Source organism: Piliocolobus tephrosceles, chromosome 6 (assembly GCF_002776525.5).
Source record: "Piliocolobus tephrosceles isolate RC106 chromosome 6, ASM277652v3, whole genome shotgun sequence".
Classification (NCBI taxonomy): Eukaryota; Metazoa; Chordata; class Mammalia; order Primates; family Cercopithecidae; genus Piliocolobus; species Piliocolobus tephrosceles.
The window spans coordinates 38,713,360-38,730,930 of NC_045439.1; the positions used below are offsets into that span (position 1 = coordinate 38,713,360).

The window sequence follows — 17,571 nt, forward strand, 5'->3', positions numbered from 1 at the left end:
TTCTAAACTTGTAGCTAATGTGTTAGTCCTGCAAAGGCAGACTGGTCCCAGGCAAGAAGTGGGTCTTTTCAGAAAGGGCTGTTATCAATTTTGTTTCAGAGTCAAACCATGAACTGAATTCCTTCCCAAAGTTAGTTCAGTCTACAGACCCAGGAATGAACAAGGACAGCTTAACGGTTAGAAGCAAGATAGAGTCGGTTAGGTCTGATTTATTTCACTGTCATAATTTCCTCAGTGATAATTTTGCAAAGGCGGTTTCACTTTGGGATGCAGAGGCGGGCAGATCACTTGAACTCAGAATTTCGAAACCAGCCTGGCCAACATGGCGAAACCCCGTCTCTACTAAACATACAAAAATTAGCCGGATGTGGTGGCAGGCACCTGTGATTCCAGCCACTTGGGAGGCTGAGGTGGGAGGAGCCAGACCTTGCCTCAAAAAAAAAAAAAAAAAAAAGAAGAAGAAGAAGAAACTTAATGGGCCAGAGAGGCATGTTAGTTTTCTCAAGAATCGAGGACAATCCACCAATCACACAAGAGTTTTTGGAAGAAAACGTTCTGTTTGTTTTAATTTGCTCTTTTCACCACCCTTTGATGATTAAATAGTTTGGGAAATGCTGAATGAAATTACTAAACCTGAAACACACACACTGAGGAAAGCTGAGTCTGTGATTAAAGCACACCAAGGAAACCCAACAAAAGGCTTGGTGTAAGGCAGCTGTGGTGAGGAAACCTAGTAAGCCGTTACTTTAATAGTTGGTTTCAGGCCGGGGACGGTGGCTCACGCCTGTAATCCCAGCACTTTGGGAGGCCGAGGTGGGTGGATCACCTGAGGTCAGGAACTCGAGACTAGCCTGGCCAACATGGTGAAACCCCATCTCTATTAAAAATACAGAAATTATCTGGGCGTGATGGTGGGAGCCTATAATCCCAGCTACTCGGAGTCTGAGGGCAGGAGAATCGCTTAAACCCGGGAGGCGGAGGTTGCAGTGAGCCAAGATCGCACCACTGAACTCCAGCCTGGGCAACAGAGCGAGACTCCATCTCAAAAAAAAAGACTTGGTTTCAGATTATTATGTTTGCGAAAAAGCCTTTGCTCATTCTTTGCTCTCTGATCTCTTATGCATACTTCTGTCTTATAATTTAGCCCACTGTATCCTAATTTTTGGCCTGCATCTCCCTTGAGAAGAGGGACCTCCATTTACTCAACTTAGAGAATACGGACTAAGCCCGGTGTAGTGGCGCACGCCTGTAGTTCCAGCTACTCCAGGAAGGCTGAGGCTGAAGGATTACTTGATCCAGGAAGTTCGAGGTTGCAATGAGCCGAGATCACACCACCGCACTCCAGCGACAGAGAGAGACCTGTCTCTAAAAAAATAAAATAAAGCCTAGCACACCGTTCAATTAACAGTTGTAGGGTAAATGTGCAAATAAATGAATGGAGTGAAGCAGAAGAATATGGAAATTCAGACCGCAGAGTTCCAGAACAAAAGAGCCCAGTAGATAGAATAATAATGGAAGGGAACCCAGTTCTCCTAGCTCCAGGTATCCCTGCGCCTGGCAAAACACCATCACTGGCTGGCGTTCACTAAATGTTGACTTCACATGTTAGGGAGATAAGAGAGTGGAAGAAAAAAAAAATCCAGGGTCACAGTGCTTCCTGCCACCTGCTCGGCAAAATGCAGAACTGAAAGTGTTGAGCGCCGAAGCTGTCACAATTGAGGGAGATGGTCCGCAGCCAGGTAGCTGATTTCCTCTTTCCGAGCTTTCCAGCTTTCCCTACTCCCGGAGAGGTGGCGTCACGTGACTCAAACAAATATGGCAGTTAATTATCATCTTCCCTGCCTTGAGCCAATAGGAGTGGGGCTTTCAGACTTTGTCACCACCCCCACCACCGCTGTTCGGATGGGTTGTGTCACCTGACTCGGCTCAAACATGGCTGCGCTGAGAGCTCTCTTGCTTTGGGCGCCGGGAGCAGGTGAGTTTAAGACACCTCTGAGAAGGAGGGGCCCCTCTCCACGACCCCCGCAGGGAGCGTCCCTGCGGCCCACCCCCGCACTGCTTTCCACTTATGACACAGATTCGTCTCCTGATCGTCAATCCTCTGCCTTAACAGAGGGCTCAAACTAGAGAGGTCCCTCCTGAATTTCTCATCTTTGAGGAGGCGACCACCTGGGGATTTGGAGTGACTGGACATAAAGTTCAGTAGGGAATACGGACGTAGAGTTATGGGTCTGCGCCCGGGGCACATATGCCTATTAATATTATAAATATAGGAATCTGCATAAAGAGATGGGATCCGCCCCTTGGAGAAAGTGTTTTCAAAAAGTAACGTGGGAAATTAAACTTAAAACGATACTTAGGGCAAGTAAGTCCCGCCTTTCACAGGCGGACCAGTAGTTGCTGCTTTGTCTTAATACAGCGCCTTCTGTTTCTTCTCACTGGCGTGTGTTGTTTCTAGGAGGTACTCCGCGAATGAGAACATTGAGAATGTGTTCGGCATAACTCATTTATTTGTATCTCCCTGCACTCTGTGCTGGGAAAATGAATCATCCATTTGGAAAAGAGGAAACTGCTTCGCAGAAGCAGCTTTTTGGATTTTTCTGTGAATGCCTGCGGAGGGGAGAATGGGAGCTGGCACAGGCATGTGTACCTCAGCTACAGGAGGGACAAGGGGATATCCCAAAGAGGGTGGAAGACATACTTCAGGCATTGGTGGTGTGTCCAAATCTGCTGAGGTAAGAGATCTCTTTTCCTACCACACAGTCCCAGGGTGAGAGACACGTGGTTCAATATTTGGGCATTGGTCAATGTGCCCCCACTCAACTACCCTCTGAAGAATAAGCAGAGACACAGTGTATTTCATGTGCTCTGAAATTTTACCTCTATAGTATACAGCCATTACTTAGTCAATATTGGCTTTAGATTATCATCTGCAACTGAATGTAAGCCTGGCCACCAAAGTGTGCCTGAAACTGCCATTTCTTGTTTATCCTCGTTAATATAGATGGTGGAACTGCAATGGAAAGTATTTTATTTGCCTCCAACAAAGCAAACCCTGCTCTCTTCTTGCTTATGAGATTGAAGATATTGTTGTCGCTTTACTTAAAACTTTTTATTTCGAAATAATTATAGTCTCACAAGAAGCTGCAGAAATAATAGAGTCCAGTGTATCCTTTTCCCAGTTTCCCCCAATTGCGACATCTCATACAGCTGTAGTACAATATCAAAACCATGAAACTGACATTGGCACATTACTGTTAATGACACGTACTTTATTTGGTTTTCAGCATTTTCTTAACCTGCCTTCATTTTTTCATTTGTAGTTTTATGCAGTTTTATCCATATATAGATTCGTGTAATCTCACTGTAATAAGGATCAGAACTGTTCCATCACCACAAAAGAACTCCCTCACTCCTTGGTGCTACCTCTTTGTATTTATACAACAACCCCTCCTTGTTCCCTGGCAACCACAGTTCTCCATTCTAGATTTTCAATGAAGTTCCTCCCGGTGATGCTAGTAACCACTGGTGATATAAGATTCAAATGTACTGTTTTAAGTCTTTCCTTGGGTTTTCCTTCCTTTGACTGTTATGCTATACTGTTTACATATTGTATTAGCACATATACAATCGAGAAACTTAAGTGATCCCTTCTTTTTCTTTTTCTCCTTTAATTTGAGATCTAGTCAGTTATCGTCTAAATTCCTAACTTCAGAGAAAGGTTTATGAATTCCTAAAGTCCTGTTTTTAGCATATAGTTAAAAATAAATCTGTATGAAGTTCCTTTTTTAAGACTGTCTGATTCACTTTCTGTATTAAAAAATATGCTTTAGATAGTATTAGCTGTTATGGTTTTCTCTGTAATATTATTTTGTTTTAAACTAAGATAGGGAGGTGGAGGTGAGATTAAGGCTTTTTATGAAAGCTGCTAGCTCTGTTCTGTTTCTATTTTTTTTGTTTGTTTTTTTGTTTCGGAGACAGAGTCTTCCTCTGTCGCCCAGGCTATAGTGCAGTGGCACAATCTAGGCTCACTGCAACCTCCCCCTCCCGGGTTCAAGTGATTCTCCTGCCTCAGCCTCCTGAGTAGGTGGGAGTACAGGTACCTGCCACCAACCACACTTGGCTAATTTTTGTATTTTTAGTAGAGATGGGGTTTCATCATGTTGGCCAGGCTGGTCTCGATCTCATGACCACAGGTGATCCCCCACTTTAGCCTCCCAAAGTGCTGAGATTACTGGTGTGAGCCACCTGGTGCCCGGCCTGGTTCCAATGTTTTATTGAACTGTCATATACATTTAAAAATATTTCATTAGGGCAGTGTCTTGCCTGTTCAGGTTTAAAACAGAATGAGCAATCAAATCTGTCTTGGATGACAAAAGATGAACGATCAGTAGAAACTCTTTTTTACAAGTCTTTCTTTTCACCTTTTTCAGATGTGGGCATGACATCAACCCTCAAAGGTTAGCCTGGGTCTGGCTTCTTGTACTGGAGAAATGGTTGGCCCGGGAAAAGGTAAGTAGGTTTATATTAAATTTTCCCCTGAGGCCAGGACTGAGAACTTGAAAGTAGTTGTGGGATTTCCCTTCCGTCTGTTACTTCCTTTATGTTTAAATTCATCATACTCATTCTCAAAGAATGGCTTAAATTTTTATTGCTGTCTCCTTACCTAAATTCATTCATTAGTGCACTAACATACATTGGCATATAGTATAGTTTGTTAAATACCACCATGAGTCTTGTGTCTAAAGAGAATTTTTGGAAACTCAGTGAAAGTAACAAAATAGCAAATAAAATATGAATCTGTAACATTTGGATCTATTCAACATTTAAGTAATAGAGAATGGGTTGAGCTGAAACTTGGTTTTTCTTCCAAAAATCCTATTTTAACTAGCCTAATTCCATGACATCTCATAGAATCAAATTCCATTAATCTGTAGTTTACTAATTCACATGAATTGAAAATAAAATTACCAAATATAAAAACAAGTAAGCAAATTAATATTGGAAAAAAACCGGTAAGGAATTACTTTTTTTAAAGATAAACTTCTATTAAAAGCCCTTTTAGAAGTATGTGTTAATTATCAGAAATTGATATCTATAAAAGAATTTCTCTGAGACATTTTCATATTGAACCTCAGACTTTGAGATTTAAGTGAAGAACCTCTAACTTAGAAATGACTGGCCTAAGGACACACTGTAAAGTTATTTGATAGAACTGGTGCTGAAGCCAAGATCTTCTGACCTCAATCCTCTGCGTTTTCCACCTTAACACTACTTTTTTAGCCCAGATGGACTTAAAACTAAGAAACCACAAATTCTACTTTTAAAGTGTCTATCATTTTGCCAGTTTTTAAAATTTTTGCTCCTCTCAGTCACCAGAATTAATTTTGTCTTTAGTTACACTTTTGCGTGACATTTGTCGTTCTTCACATAGCTGTCAAAAAGTAACAGAAATTGCTAATCTGAATGTATCTCTTATCCAGGATTTAGCCAGCTGTTTAGGAAAGAAAAATGACAGAAAGACTAGTAGGAGGGAGAAGAAAGAAAAACAAGATTGAAAAATAATGAAACCCAGCATAATTAAGAGTTGGCTATGGTTTCAGATTTAAAAGAGAAAACTTGAGCTAAAATAGTAACACCATGGTTACAATAGTATCTTCAAAGAGAAAAAGAACTATTGTTACTGATTAAGGATCTCTCTAGTACAAACATAGACTATTAACTTTCACCTCAGTAAAGGCTATTTGCTTACTTTATGTCTGAATGGTTGCTTATTTTCTAGACAGTTGCTCAACTATATCAGGAGATGGAGTCTACTTCCCGTTCTCGTTTTTCCCAGCTTCACAGATAGATTATATGGTCTTCAAAGCTTCAATGACTTGCTTATTTAAACAGTCGTGGGACTATTTTAGTTCCTCATAGAATTTTAAAACTATATAAGGCCCATGGTGTCCAGTGAATTCTTGGGGTAGTTTTCCAAGTCCAGTCATTATCCTGAAGGTGCCTTCATCATCTAGGAATTTACTGGCTGCCTGTCCTTTCCCAGGCTCCCACCTTTTGCCAAAAGCTTCCCTTTTAATTATTAGATGAAATAGTAATTCTATTTTCCCTTTCCTCCATTCATTTTTGCCTTCTGCCTTTTAATCTTGCAGGGATTTATCTCTACATATGTAAGCATTTATACTAAGATTTAGCTGCAGAAATGTTCACGTCTATGCTACTTCTATTAGAGGAAAACTGGAAACAGCTTTCATGTCCACAGTATAGGACAGGTTAATAAATGGAAGTTTGGGAGGCTGAGATGGGCGGATCACAAGGTCAGGAGATCGAGACCATCCTGACTAACACGGTGAAACCCCGTCTCTACTAAAAAATACAAAAAACTAGCCGGGCGAGGTAGCGGATGCCTGTAGTCCCAGCTACTCCTGAGGCTGAGGCAGGAGAATGGCATGAACCCAGGAGGCGGAGCTTGCAGTGAGCTGAGATCCGGCCACTGCACTCCAGCCCGGGCAACAGAGCAAGACTCCGTCTCAAAAAAAAATAAAAATAAAAAAAATAAATGGAAGTATATCTATATGTAAAATACTATACCACTATTCAAAAGTATTTGGCAAATGAGTTTTCACTAACATAGAGTGCTCATGGTCTGCTGTATAGGAAAAAAGGCAGTTTAGAAAAAAGTACATTTGGTATACATGCATAGAGATGTGCATAGCAAATGATCTGAATGAATGGCCTTAGACTACAGTTTTAATAATTGTTCTCCTTCAGTGAGAATATATATAGCATATATTTCATATGAAACATATATTTTCATATATTATTCATATATATGTTATATATATTTCATGTGTTATATATTTCATATATAATACATGCTATATATCATATTTCATATATGTTATATTTAAATTTCATGTCATATATATTTCATATGTAACTAAATATACAAATTAAATTTGTAAAATTACAAAATTAAATATACAAATAAGCAAACTAACATATATGTTATATATATTATATTGCACTCTAAAATATAACATATGTTATATATCTCTCTCTAAGATAAAACACTTTATCTTAGAGAAATAGCAGAAATAAGACTAACTGGACATATATATGTTTTATAGATATATAACATATTTTAGTTTACTTATTTGTATATCTAATTTTTCTACATTGAACATGCCTTGCTCTTACAGTAAGAAAATCTTGCTTAGAAATGCTGAGCAGGCCGGGCGCGGTGGCTCAAGCCTGTAATCCCAGCACTTTGGGAGGCCGAGACGGGCGGATCACGAGGTCAGGAGATCAAGACCATCCTGGCTAACCCGGTGAAACCCCGTCTCTACTAAAAACACACAAAAAAACTAGCCGGGCGAGGTGGCGGGCGCCTGTAGTCCCAGCTACTCCGGAGGCTGAGGCAGGAGAATGGCTGAACCCGGGAGGCGGAGCTTGCAGTGAGCTGAGATCCGGCCACTGCACTCCAGCCCGGGCGACAGAGCGAGACTCCGTCTCAAAAAAAAAAAAAAAAAAATAAAAAAAGAAATGCTGAGCAAATTCTTGCCTCTTTTAAGAAGATAAATGTTAATCAGTTATGATCCTGAATATGTTTAAAGTAGTTTCAGCAGTAAAATAGGTATGAAATACTCAGTCTTTAGGATTCTAAATAAAATCTTAGCCAGACTATTAAGGGTCTGCTATCCTAGACATCTTATCTATTCTTTTCTGTTAGTCTTCAGAAGCACTAATCCTCAGCTTCCCAGCATGAATTTTATCCACCAGCTTCCAATCACAGGCATTATATAAGCTTTCACATGGCCTTGATGCACATATTAGGGATGTACGTGGTTAGAAGAAATAAGATTTTGGACCAAGAACATATTAGATCATGTTACCCTCTGATGTGATGAATGGTACATGAATGGAGATAGTTAGGTCTTGTGCTCTAAACTCTCCTCACGCACGTACACACACACACCTGCAGGTGTACACACACACACACACACACCCCTGCAGGTGTTCCTTGCCTTCCAATAAAACTCATCTTTGGGAAGCTTTAACCAGAGGCAAGATGGACAGATGTCTCATATTTAAGGTAGTGTTTCTCAGGATGAGTCCCAGACTCTTGTTATTTTTATTTGTGTCTGGAAAAGGGGAGACTCCAATTTGAGTGTTAGGGACCAGGTGAAGGTAAATTATTGTGAAACAAGCAGGCGCAGGAAGAGTCAGAGCCTTTCTCTCTATACATTAGACCTCTCTGATGGCACGTCTCATTAACACTGGGATCACCTTTTCCTTTTCGTTTGAAAAAACTGGGAAAAATGCTTCCTAATCATTTTATCTCTAGTAAAGATTATTTGTAAAAAATTTATAAATATGTGCCACAGTTTTGTTTGATTTGGAAATTAAATGTGTTAAGAATAAAATATGGCACACAGTACCTGCGAGGTACTGGCATATAGTAACTGTTCAATAAACATCGGATTTCTCCCCCTTTACTGTTCTTCTTTCACTGCTATGCAAAGGATAGTGAATGACAGAAACAGGGGTTTGGACCAAAAGAGGATCATGTGGGCCATACCCTCCCAGGCTTACCCACAACTGGGTATTTTGAACACAGCAAAAGAGATTCTTGGGGAAAGACCTCAAGTGACAAAAAAGATCAATGAAATGAACAAACCTTGGAACTTAAGGCTGATCAGTGTGGGCTTTAACTATTAGTTTTTAAGAGAGGTGTATGTCCAAGTTTAGCTATTTTTGTTTATAAAGAATAGTATCTGTGCCGGGCACAGTGGCTCACGCCTGTAATCCCAGCACTTTGGAAGGCCGAGGCAGGCAGATCACAAGGTCAGGAGATCAAGACCATCCTGGCTAACACGGTGAAACCCCATCTCTACTAAAAATACACAAAATTAGCCAGGTGTGTTGGCACATGCCTGTGGTCCCAATTACTCCAGAGCCTGAGGCAGACGAATTGCTTGAACCCAGGAGGCGGAGGTTGCAGTGAGCCAAGATCACACTCCAGCCTGGGTGACAAAGCAAGACTCTATCTCGAAAAAAAAAAAAAAAAAAGAACAATATCTGGAAACATATCCAGGACTGTTGTGTTTAAAAATACTTTATCTTAGAGAGGCCAGGCATGGTGGCTCACATCTGTAATCCCAGCACTTTTGGAGGCCGACGTGAGTGGATCACTTGAGGTCAGGAGTTCCAGACCAGCTTGGCCAACATGGTGACACCGTGTCTCTACTAAAAATATAAAAATTAGCTGGACGTGGTGGTGCACACCTGTAATCCCAGCTACTTGGGAGACTGAGGCATGAAAATTGCTTGAACCTGGGAGGTGGAGGTTTCAGTAAGTTAAAATCATGCCATGGTACTCCAGCCTGGGCAACAGAGCAAGACTCTGTCTCAAAAAGAAAAAGTGCTTTATCTTAGAGAAACAGTAGAAATAGACTAACTGGATAACTGGACAGAAATATTTAACTAAATTTGTTAACTAAAACATATATCTCATCTCTATGCTTCCTTCTTATGTTTCTTCTAGAAGTTACTCCCAGTTGTTTTCCGGAGAAAGCTTGAGTTTCTTTTATTGTCAGAAGACCTCCAAGGTGACATTCCAGAGAACATCCTCGAGGTGAGAGAGGGCCCTGGTGCCATCTGCCCTGGGTTGACAGTCACTCAAGCAGCTTAGCTTCCAGGGATCCAGAAGAGACAGGTCTCCAAGATGTTGCCTATACTTTGTTCTCAGGCAAGGCAACACTGAAGCTCCTTTGAGGAGAGTTTAGAGTTAGGGTAAACTTATATGATTTTAGAATTTTTGAGGTGGCTGTCCAGAAGTACCAAGTATAACTGGGAATTAAAGATTTATTAATAGATAGCAGGGAATATGGAGAGGACAAGGAACTAGTATTCATTGACTATCTTTTCTATAACAGGTTCACTGAATGTGTTAGAGTTAATTCTCATCACAACCTTCTGGGGGTAGATTCACATCAAGTCTTAATTATATCATTATAACATGTATCAGTTACTACTTCAGTGCCTGAGATATGCTCTGAGGACCAATACTTTCTTAATGACCCTGCCACCAGTTAATTAAAGACATAGTTACAGTAGGATTTAAGAGAGGGACTTTCACTTGTATTAGGTAAAGGACTCATGGTCTTGCAGTCCATCTCTCAGGCGGTGAGTGAAGAGGCATCATTGAGCACCATCTATAGGCATGGTGCTCAAGTGTGGGAAATAACCTACTTCTCACCCCCTTCTCTCCCTGTACCTTCACCCTGCAAACAGAGGATAGGCTCAAGAGGTTCTTGCTTTTAGGTGACTGAGGAAGAAGGACTGAAACACACACTATCATGTATTAAATCATATTGTACTAATTTTAAGTACATTGAAGCTATATGGGTTAGAGGTATTGGAGAAGGTTTTATGGAAGGATAAAGAATGGACTGAAAGCATGGCTAGGATTTAGATCAAGGGTTAAAAACTGACGTTCTTTTAAAAATTGAATGTAAATGCCTTTAGATGGGCATAATATCTTACCTGGTCTGTGAGTTGGCAGACCTTGATTCATATCACCAGTACACATTTTGGAGACAGTGAGGTGGGACTAGCTTGAGCATGGAGGCCCTGGGCAATTGAGTTCATCTCTCCCAGCCTCCAACTCATTTATAAAATAGGAGTAAAAGTAGTATCTTCCTCTGAAGACTATTGTAAGGATTAATTTGATTTTTCTGTGTAAAGGGCCTTAGAACAGTGTCTGACACATAGTGACTACTACCTAAGTATTTGCTACTGCTACTGTTATATAAGTAAACTGAAAAAGAGGAAAGCATGAAGGCACACAAGTGATACCATTCCAGGCATGCCCACCACCCATCCCTCTCTTCATCCTCTATTTAGGAGCTGTATGAGACCTTAACACAGGGTGCAGTAGGCCCCGTGCCTGACGGAAATCTGAGGAGGGAGAGCTGTACTCCTCGTCTCAGCTCCGAAGCTATCTCTGTGCTCTGGGATCTCCTGAGGCAGTCTCCCCAGCCAGCACAGGCCTTGCTGGAGCTCCTGCTTGGGGAGGATGACGGCACTGGCCTCTGTCACTGGCCTCTGCAGAATGCACTGGTGGACCTCATTCGAAAGGCATTGCGGGCTTTGCAGGGCCCTGATTCAGTGCCCCCTGGGGTAGTCGATGCCATCTATGGAGCTCTACATACTCTGCGTTGCCCTGCAGAACCACTTGGGGTTGAGTTGCGTCTCCTGTGTGAGGAACTACTAGAGGCCTGCAGGACTGAGGGGAGTCCCCTGCGGGAGGAGCGGCTGCTCAGCTGCCTGCTGCACAAGGCCAGCCGGGGCCTGGTGTCCCTGTATGGCCATACCTATGCAGAGAAGGTCACAGAAAAGCCACCGAGGGCTACAGCCTCGGGAAAAGGTGTGTTCCCTTTGCTGCTGTTCCTTTAGTTTCAGTAATTCCAGTATGCCCAGCCTTGCTGGAGGCTCTAGACTGGTGCCTTCCACATGGCTCAGGACATCTAATGGGGGAGGCTAACCAAAAATGGGTACAATGCTCTTTTGTAAAAGTACAGGCCTGGTATGGTGGCTCGGGCCTGTAATCCTAGTACTTTGGGAGGCCAAGGCAAGGAGGATCATGTGAGGCTAGAAGTTCAAGACAAGCCTCTGCAACATAGTGAGTTCCTATCTGTACAAAAAAATTTTAGAAATTAGCTAGGCATGGTGGCCCACACCTGTGGTCTAAGCTACTCAGGAGGCTGAGGCAGGAAGATCACTGAGCCCAGGAGGTCGAGGCTGCAGTGAGCCGTGTTTGCACCACTGTATTCCAGCCTGCATGACAGAGTGAGACCCTATCTAAATAAATAAATAAATAAAGTACAGGTTTTCTAGTGTAAGATGGAGGTGTTGGGAGGAAAAAAATAAAGTAATAGCAATAGCAGGAAAGAGCTTTTCAGAAGCTCTCAAGAGAAGTGAAGATTCTTTAAGATAAAGTATGGAAAACCCAGCCTGTTTTTAAAAGAGCGAACTCTCACATCACTTGGTTGTTCAAATGGGCTCTAGCTTAGAAAAGAAGAGCTCTTGGTTTCCTGATAACCGTCTTATTTACTATTCAGTCTCACCGGATCATCTAGATCCTGAGCGGGCAATGCTAGCCCTGTTCTCCAATCCCAACCCAGCCCAGGCTTGGAAAGTGGCCTATTTCTACTGCCTGAGCAACAACAAACACTTCCTCGAGCAGATTCTGGTAAGTCAAGCTTAATTGTTCATCACAGAGGTACCCAGGGGTTCTCCCCAGACTTTTTCATTCCTCATTTCTCTCCCACTCATTTGGCCAACATAAAGCAGTCTAATTAGTGTTGAGTCATTTGGTTTTGTCCCTCCCACAGCCCCATGGGAAGGGAGACTCTGAGAATCAGTACCATTCATACTTACAGTTGCAGTCACTTTATGTCAGTCCTTTGGCAGAAACTAAAATGTGTACGTGTGTGCTTTCTGGAGGATGCAAGAAAGAAAAGGCAGTGGCAACAATATGTTGCCTAGCTGACAGGAGAATTTAATTACTTTAATCTTTTCCTTCCAGATTGCAACTGAGCTTCAGTTTAATTCAGCAGATACTTATTAATCTCATCCTGTGTGCCATGTACTGTAATAGGAGCTGGAGTTACAACAGAAGTCAGTGTCTGCCTTCAAGGAGCTCACAGTCTAGTGTTTTCATAAACATTTATCTTACTCAATTCACCACTTCTGTTTTTTTTTGTTTTTGAGACAGAGTTTCCCTCTTCTCACCCAGGCTGGAGTGGAGTGGCGCAATCTCGACTCATTGCAACCTCTGCCTCCTGGGTTCAAGTGATTCTCCTGCCTCAGCCTCCCGAGTATCTGGGATTACAGGCCTGTGCCACCATGCTGGCTAATTTTCTATTTTTAGTAGAGATGGGGTTTCACCATGTTGGCCAGGCTGGTCTCGAACTCCTGACCTCAAGTGATCCACCTGCTTTGGCCTCCCAAAGTGCTGGGATTACAGGCATGAGCCACTGCGCCCAGCTAACCACTCCTGTTATTGTCAGAAATCTCCCTGCTGTACTAAAATACTTCTTTCTCTAATGAGCAATAAGCTGGAACCCATTCTGTCTCATCCACATAGCTGCCCATAACAGCTTTCTTTGACTTACAGGTAACAGCACTAACATTGTTGAAAGAAGAAGACTTCCCAAATCTTGGCTGCCTACTTGATAGAGAATTCAGGCCCCTCAGTTGCCTGCTCGTGCTCCTGGGCTGGACACACTGCCAGAGCCTAGAGTCAGCCAAGAGGCTGCTCCAGACCCTGCACAGGACCCAGGTAACTCTCACTCAGCACCCCAGGCTGCTCTGGAAGTGAGAACCTTGGGACTTTGGGCTTGGGCCGAATGCACAGCCCTAAAGTCAGTCATAATCTCTAACCCCAGGTGCCTGAGTCAGCATCTCTTTCTTCTCCCATATCAACATAGGACCCAGGCTGTGATGAGCTCCTCAGGGATGCCTGTGATGGATTGCGGGCTCACCTGGAGGTCCTGGAGTGGTGCATACAGCAGAGCAGGTATGGTCCTGTGCAGGCAGGGCCTGCCCACCACAGGGCACAGTTGACCCTGTACTCCGCATGTGTGGTCATTTCAAGGCGTTTTCCACATAAAGGGTTTTGAGTTGGCAATGTTGACCAGCTACTAATAATTGTTCCAGCTATTAAACCAGGAAAGAAACACAAGTAATTATTACCTTCACCATGACCATCAGGTCATAACTAGAGGATAATTTTAGGATGACAATAATAAAAAGAACAATAGCTCACATTTCCAGTGCACTTACCATAACCCAGGCATTGCTCTAAGCCCTTTACATGGATGGTTTCAATTATGCCTCACAATAATCCTATGGGTAGATACCAGTATTATCTTCATTATAAAAGTCGGGCAACTAAAGCCCATACGTATAAAATAACTTGTCCAAAATCACACAGCTCATAATGTCATCCACATTCTTAGTCTTTTGTCATCCAGGATCACACTTTTATTCAACTAATGCTTATTGAACTGTGCATGAGGCCCTGTGTTTCTCTGGTAACTTAGCCTGGACCTAGGTTTCTATCTTGTTCTTCACCCACTTCACCGGCACTTTCTGAAGTACAGTGGGCAGAGGGAGAAGTAGCAAGGGGCTCTTACTCAAAGTAAAGCCAGAGAAACTTGTGTTCATTTGAAGCTAGAGAGGGTGTAGAAATTAGAAACTTCAATCTGTAGGACCTTCCTAGACCCTACTGACCTGAAAGGCCCTTTCTAGGCCCTTTCTAGACAACTAGAGCTGGTTTGATAGATGTACCTCCCTGAGGGTAAATAAATGTTATGCTCCATCCCAAACCAACAAAAATTTAGTTTGTAGGGAAGTGAAACCCGTGGCGTTATGGTCCAGAGAGGAAAACAAGAGGGAATGGAGATTGATCTTTCTTCGGGCAATAATATAAACTGCCTCTCTTCCATCCTTCCAACTTTCCCATTCAGCAACCCCATACCAAAGAGAGATCTGTTGTGTCATTTACACGGTGGAGACAGCCACTCAGTGCTCTACACTCTCCATCACCTTACAAACCTTCCAGCCCTCAGGGAGGAAGATGTTCTCAAGCTCTTACAGAAAGTGCCAGCCAAGGACCCCCAGCAAGAGCCTGGTAAGTTGGAATGGAATGACCTGGCCAAGATTTCCTCTTAGGACATTCTTGCACATTTCTTCCTGCATGAGATTTGTCCAGATGTGATTGCTGAGATCTTTCAAGAGGGTGGTGAACAAGTCTCCTCTAAATGAGCACTGTTTGTCCTAATCAGATTATGGGATATAGGGCATTCCTCTTCTTTCTTGGCGAAGTATAGGGAATCCTGTGAGCATGGTCCTGCATTCGTTGTCCTTGTGGAACCATCACAGGACTACAGCCTCATTCCAGTGAAACAGAATTAGAAATTGCCCTCTGAATATACAGCATTGTCAGACAGTGTTTATGCAAATTCTTAGTGGGTGGCTTCATGTCTTATAAGCTTTCTGATAGCATATTTTGTGCCTTTTCTCCCATGTCCTCTTCATACTCCATGTAACAGATCAGGAGGTTTAGAAGAAAGACTTGCCTGGGCCGAGCGCAGTGGCTCACACCTGTAATCCCAGCACTTTGGGAGGCTGAGGCTGGTGGATCACTTGAGGTCAGGAGTTCAAGACCAGCCTGGCGAACATGATGAAACCCTGTCTCTACCAAAAATATAAAAAATTAGCCAGGTGTGGTGGTGTGTGCCTGTAATCCCAGCTACTCAGGAGTCTGAGGCGGGAGAATTGCTTGAACCAGGGAGGTGGAGGTTGCAGTGAGCCAAAATGGTGCCACTGCACTCCAGCCTGGGGGACAGAGGGAGATTCCATCTCAAAAAAAAAAAAAACAAAAAGAAAAAAGAAGAAGAAGGACTTCTTCTTATCTGAAACAGGAACAAAACCTTTTTTTAACCTAAGATCTTTGCTTAAATTCAAGACCCCATTACAAAGCTCTCTCTTTTTCTTTAAGTTTTATCTTATTTCCCTCCCCTCTTAAATGAATTCTCACCGTGGTTTTTTGTTCATTTGCTTTTGAGAAAGGGTCTTGCTATGTTGCCCAGGCTAGTCTCGAACTCTTGGGCTCAAGTGATCTTCCTGTCTCAGCCTCCCCAATAGGTGGGACTACAGGCACTTATCACTACACCCCATATAATTTTACCCTATTTTTAATTGACTAATAATAATTGTATCTATTTTGGGAATATATCTTGATGCATGTATACATTGTGGAATGTATACATTTCTTTTTGTTCTTAAGAAATGTATCATTGTGTAGTCACAATCTGCCACACAGGTCAGAGACACTTACCTTTGAGAGACACAAACTTTCTTATGTGGCAGTTGAGGTTTCGCAGCCTGGGTGTTGCTTTACTTTTCGAAAGGACCTTCTGCTAACTGCAGAACCAGTATTATTACATTCCCTGTTTGTTTGTTTTTTTCTGGAAAGATAGGCAGCTTGCTTAGCAGATTTCCTATAGGAATAGGAACTCTGGTCCTACATGTAAGTATAGAGGCCTTCCAAAGAAATGCAATATTTTAAATCTGATCCCCGGACCCACGGGGCACACTTGGAAAAGGCAAAAAAGGGCAATAATAAGGCTGCAACTAGGGTGAGGCAAGAGAGAACTTTAAGGTGCAAAATTTAAGGAGGCACTCACTGTCAGGTGTAAGACCTGGCCCTGGGCAATAATGCCATGTAGAAGTCATGAGATATGTAGAAGAGAGGTGAGTGGGGGAAAGGAAGTGCAGGAAACTGAAAATTGATACTGACTAGAGGGAAAGCCCTAGAAGTGACACAGATCAGACCAACGGAAAGGAGAGGGGGTAAGAACCTACAAGTGGACCTGTAAGTACGGCACAGCATCTCTTTGCTTCACCCATACTTGCAGCCTGAATGAATTAACTCTCAAGTTCAGCCTGTTTCTCTCTGTAATTCAGATGCAGTTGATGCTCCAGTCCCTGAGCACCTGAGCCAGTGTCAGAACCTGACACTCTACCAGGGCTTCTGTGCCATGAAGTATGCCATCTATGCCCTCTGTGTAAACTCACACCAGCACTCCCAGTGCCAGGACTGCAAAGACAGCCTCTCTGAGGACCTGACCTCAGCTGCAGAGCCAGCGAATGACTCTCTTTCCTCCCCAGGTACGGCACTTCCCTCCATCTCTGACGTAAGCTGGTAACAACCTACGCTAGTGCGTGCTTTGTGTGTTTACCCTCTTCCATCAAGATTGGGAGTGAGGTGATGGCCTTGGTTTTATTTCACCCAGAGATAGAGTTTCATCCATCTGTCAGCCTCTGAATCGAAGGGACATGGAAAAAGCAAGTGATTGCCTGTTTTAACAGAGTCTGATCACCCAGTGTGTTGTTTTCCAAATGCTTTTTTTAAAAACTATATTTCACGGTAGGAATGGCATTTTACATCCTACTCTAGTTTGCACCTAGGTATATAATTTGTGTGTTTACATATGTATGTGTATATATGTGATCTACAAACCAAGTTTTAAAAACAATGCTTACTTCACAGAGCACACTCCTGATTATTTTTGTTTCCTATTTCATCTTTTTAAATGTAGCCTTCTAAGGTGATTTCATAGGTCATAGCCTACAGTGTGAAAAGTACCAACCTAATGGTCCTATCCTCTCTCATTTTTCTTAATAATTTACAATTTCTTAACTTGCCTTCTGTGACTAGTGGTCAGTTTTCCCTCTCTCCTAGCTTTGGAATAGACCTTTACCTCTTAGCATGGTCATTTTTGCCTATTAAGGATTTCTTAAGAGATCTAGGTAGCCATGATCATCTCTTTTTTTTTTTTTGGAATGGAGTCTCGCCCTGTTGCCCAGGCTGGAGTGCAGTGGCACGATCTCGGCTCACTGCAAGCTCCGCCTCCCAGGTTCAAGCCATTCTCCTGCCTCAGCCTCCTGAGTAGGTAGCACTACAGGTGCCTGCCACCACACCCGGCTAATTTTTTG

General features: G+C 42.6%; 1 protein-coding gene across 7 annotated transcripts in view; it reads left to right on the forward strand.

Annotated features, from left to right (window-relative positions):
* The first annotated feature begins 1,881 nt into the window (after positions 1-1,881).
* ZFYVE26 (zinc finger FYVE-type containing 26) overlaps positions 1,882-17,571 on the forward strand; it is a 67,727-nt gene continuing 52,037 nt past the window's right edge. For 6 of the 7 annotated variants that reach the window (XM_023182430.1, XM_023182447.1, XM_023182439.1 and 3 more), the window contains exons 1-10: positions 1,882-1,975; positions 2,459-2,735; positions 4,434-4,512; positions 9,548-9,637; positions 10,909-11,431; positions 12,126-12,256; positions 13,184-13,348; positions 13,497-13,585; positions 14,538-14,701; positions 16,540-16,743. In XM_023182430.1, the coding sequence (XP_023038198.1) occupies positions 2,542-2,735; positions 4,434-4,512; positions 9,548-9,637; positions 10,909-11,431; positions 12,126-12,256; positions 13,184-13,348; positions 13,497-13,585; positions 14,538-14,701; positions 16,540-16,743 (1,639 nt within the window). In that variant the 5' untranslated portion in view covers positions 1,882-1,975; positions 2,459-2,541. The remainder of the gene's footprint in view (positions 1,976-2,458; positions 2,736-4,433; positions 4,513-9,547; positions 9,638-10,908; positions 11,432-12,125; positions 12,257-13,183; positions 13,349-13,496; positions 13,586-14,537; positions 14,702-16,539; positions 16,744-17,571) is intronic. The other variant, XM_023182456.2, reaches the window with a different exon arrangement.